Source organism: Chondrus crispus, genomic scaffold (assembly GCF_000350225.1).
Source record: "Chondrus crispus Stackhouse genomic scaffold, scaffold_338, whole genome shotgun sequence".
Classification (NCBI taxonomy): domain Eukaryota; phylum Rhodophyta; class Florideophyceae; order Gigartinales; family Gigartinaceae; genus Chondrus; species Chondrus crispus.
In genome coordinates, this window is record NW_005179233.1 from 17,580 (window position 1) to 21,742 (window position 4,163).

Consider the following 4,163-nt stretch of genomic DNA (forward strand, 5'->3'; position numbering starts at 1 on the left):
GTTTAAATCCGATGCAAGAGCACATCAATTCAACGAACATCAATTCAACCCCTTTTTCGTCTCGAAATGATGCGCCAAGAGAATTTCTTTCTGGAATTCAGGCCTACCTAGCTTTTCATGAAGAAAGGCACGTTCGACTATAGCATGAAGATGTGGTTTCGCAAGACGTGAACGGGAACTGATATGATACCACGGCCAGTTCTTTTTGAAGTGAGGCCGAAACGCCATTGAAGGGAAAATAGCCGACGCTGCCAGCTAGGGACTCAAGGTACTTTTTAGCTTTCATTACCGGCAGCCAAATATGTTTCGTTTCGTGCTTCGACATTCAAGTTCTTCACGAATCAAGCATGCCCATTATCTCGGTCGCTACTACCTGCTATTACCTTGTCATGTCAAGATCGCGATTGCTTGGGTCTAAGAGAAAGACATGACGTACTTGCCAAGGCACAATCCGAAGTACAATGCCTTTCTGAATTTAGAAGGCCCCCTATTTACACGCAAGTGTACAACTGCGACACATACATCATCAACAGGACTCAGCTTACCTTGCCAATGTCAATACCCATTTTGTCCGGCTCCTACGTGCATTGGACAGCAAAGCATTGTCGCTCATCTCAAGGTTGCAGACGGAGGGGCTAAGTCTTGTGTGAAACCTCTCTTTCAATCTCTGCATACATTCGAAGTCCACATACCCGACGCACAGCCCTTGCACATCCCGCAGCTGCCGCACTAACCCGCTCATTCTCCATCTCCCTGCCCCTCTCAACTATCCTCACAACCCTAGCGATAAGTTCTTTGCTCAATTCCCCGCGCTTTAAACCGGTTACCGCCTCTCCAAAGCACTCGAACCACCCCTGCCTAACCTTCGTCTCTTGTGCAAACTGCAACTCCATCCCGAAGGCTCCCAATTCCAACACTTCATCTACAAGTCCCGCATCCCATGCATTCTCTGCCACATCCCTTGCAAGTCTACTCCATAGTCTCATTCCGCCATCCGCCTCTTCCCAAGGCCGCTTCTCTCGTGCAAATCCATGGTCCATACAGCCACCTCCACGTCTTAACTTCGGTGCCAGGCTTCCGCAACTGTATGTTATCTGGTCCGTATGCAGCGAGGCGTCGTTGTCACGTGCCAGTTTGCTCGCCGCACCGTACTTGGTATCCCGATCGCGCGCCAGGCTATCCTCGTGAGAACCGAACAATTGCTCCGGTTGAGATCGCAATCTCGCCATTAGATCCGATGCAATCCCTAATGCTCGTTTGCACCCGAAAAGCGCATGGTCCGGCTCGAACGCCTTGCAGACTTGTGCGTACGTCTCCGCGCAGTTGGCCCTCACGGAGCCGATATTGTCCGCGAGATGTTGTTCGAAAAGTTTGCGCACGTCGTCAAGCTTTCCACTCTTCTCGGCCGCGTCTGGGAACATCGAAACAACATCGCCTAGCGCCCGGCACGCGTGATCACGCACAGGCCAAGACTCGTCTTTGAAACATCCGATCAAAGCGTTCATAACGCGCACGACGAAAGGCTCTACGGTACCCCGCTCCAATTTCGCGCAAAGCTCGCCCAGACTCTGAGCGGCAGCCTCTCGCACGGCGTGATTGTCTGCTTCACATTGCGTCTCGTAGTATGCGACTGTTTCGTCCAGATGCAAGGACAAATACGCTTTCCCGTCAGAACCGATGACCTCGCGCCAGGTGTCCTGGCTGAGGTTGCGGACGCCTTCAGCAACATAGTGGCGGTTCAGGCACATACGAGGAAGCAGCCCAGTGTATAGACTGCGACGCTGTTCAAGGGGAAAACCCTCCAGAATCGCTCGGACAGCCTTCGTGGCAGCAAATCGCACCTGGCTCCAGTTGTCCTGTAGCCCCTCCAGAATGACTGGCTTACACAATGCAACAATTAGAGCTAAGACCCTGCTTCCATCTTCTTTAGTCCTCATGCCCTCATTACCGGTCGCACGTGACGTGCTGGTGAGAAGTTTGAGCCCGGCCTCGCGAACAAAACGATTCGGGTGATCCTTTCCCTTTTGTATGGAATCGAAAAGCGGAATGAGTCCGTTAACTTGTTCGAGTCCCCGCTCCCCAGCAGCAGGGGCTAAAATGTAACCACCACAGCCGTCGACAAGGTCAGCAAGAGCGAGCATTGAGGTTTCCAGTCCGCGCCACCCCTCCGTCTCGTGAACCATGCGCAGGCCGTGGAGCTTTGCATTGGCGGCATTATCGTCGAGATCGCGGCCTGCGAGTCGGGCCGCCTCTTGCAGTCTTTGATCTTCGTCCAGCTGGATGTTCATGGCAACGTTTGCTAGCAGGCGATCACCTAAAACATTCCAGACAACGAGGCCCATTTTCGCGGAGAGCGCCCGGATGAGTGAGGAAGATGCAGCACGTACGCGAGCTTCGGAATGAGAGACAAAACGAGGGATGGACTTGAGCAAGCTTTCAGTAAACTCATGGTCTTTGCTCTTGCTTTGTTCGACCACTAGCGTGCACCCTCCCAGAATCCCATAGGGCAACTCCCATGCCTGCTCGGGAGCGACCAGAGAGGACAAGAGATGCGACTTGACTTGGTTCAGTTCAGTTGCATTCCAATTAGCTAACTGGTTTCGAAACTGGAGCAGGTTGCGTTCCCGATGTAGGTGGGACTTGGCCTTCAGCGCATCCACTGCCGCAGATGGATTCATGTCGAAGGGAAGCGGTACAGGGATTGATGCTCTCAATGTTGTGACATCTGGGATGTCCCCATTATTGTGTACAAGCTGCATTTGAAGAACATACAATCGCACGAATGATAGCCTTAAGAAGGCCCTGGGAAGGAAAGCTTATCGTTACCAATCTTCGCAAGAAACGTGTAAACGGCTGCGTACCCGCAGAGAAGATATTTGAATGCTTCAGAAACCAAGTGACCGGCTTGGCGTCTTCGTCTTGAATGCAGGGAGGTTGTGCGGAGCGCTTCAGGGAGACGCCGTCAGATTTTGGTGGACATATCCAGAGGGTTGGCGTTGAATAAAATGGAATGATTGTGAAAAACCACTAAAAAAACAGCAGTTTTGTACAACAGCGCCATTTCTCCAAAAAAAATTAGTGCAGTAAAGGACTCCCCCCGTTCACCATAATTCCGTCCTGGGCCGAGCACCCTGTATAAGACGTACTGTACACTACAGTGCAGTTCCCCGATACTGAATGACAGATCAAGATCAGAGGGTGGCTCTGGGGGCTCGTTGACAAAGCGTGTTGACTAAATGTGTTGACTAAGTGTGTTGACTAAGTGTGTTGACTAAGTGTGCTCACGAATTGTGCCAGAACTATGTCTTAACTGCGGACGGGCCGAATGCATTTACCCATGGAGTCCGACCAGTTCGGCAAACAGTGCGGTTAGCGTCCTTCGAAGCCGGCTTTTGTTCCGTAGGATCACTCTCTCCGTGCTTCGACTGGTGTCATTCGTGGCTATTTCTCAAAGTTAGCACTTGGTGCTCTTCATAACACAAATTAAACGGCTGACATAAGCATTGAAAAGACCATCAAGAAACCTGAAGAAGGTTAGGCCAATTTGCCCAAGTCAGGTTTGCGGCAAGCAAAGATCCGAGAGCATTTGACACAAGTGCGGGGGGCAGCGGAAGCACTACAAGGCACAGAGCGGCTTTTTCGTTCTAGAAGAAAGCCTGGGTCCGACAGGGGCGACAGCAAGTTCTGACAATCTTTACCCCGTAGAAGATGTCTGCCCTGGTTGATTACAGAGGCCCGGCGTTTGCGGGCAGTCTGAACTCTGGTCGACTAAGCTGTGGAAGGTAAAAAGTGGTCGAGAGGAGGCGGAGAGCGGTTGCGCCGAAACCCACACGCCGTCCGGATCTAGCACAAGATCTAGTACTAGCCGTCATACAAGGGCACTGATTTCACAGATAGAGTATAGGTATGACATTACTGTACCAGGAGCGGCATACGTGCAGTTCATGAAAGCAGGGTCGTTCGGAACAGAATTACAGGCCCGTTATAGCAGGGGCTCAGAAAAATGGTAGGGGTTGCGAGTGTGGAGCAGCCTTCGGTCATACAAGTCGTGTGAAAGCATATTGGGATCGAGCTTCCTGATCTCCGTGAATGAGGGCAATGCACTTTAAGCGTCCTCCAAAATTCTTGACAATGGAACGTTTCAGTTCTTGCGTTTTTTTATC

At 51.4% G+C, this 4,163-nt stretch overlaps 1 protein-coding gene; it reads right to left on the reverse strand.

Moving 5' to 3' along the window:
- Positions 1–230: 230 nt before the first annotated feature.
- On the reverse strand, positions 231–2,759 carry CHC_T00006021001 (hypothetical protein). XM_005717678.1 is given in 2 exon segments: positions 231–635; positions 636–2,759. 1 exon segment carries the CDS (start codon positions 2,757–2,759, stop codon positions 636–638), a length of 2,124 nt encoding a protein of 707 aa, XP_005717735.1. The 3' UTR covers positions 231–635.
- Positions 2,760–4,163: the final 1,404 nt, after the last annotated feature.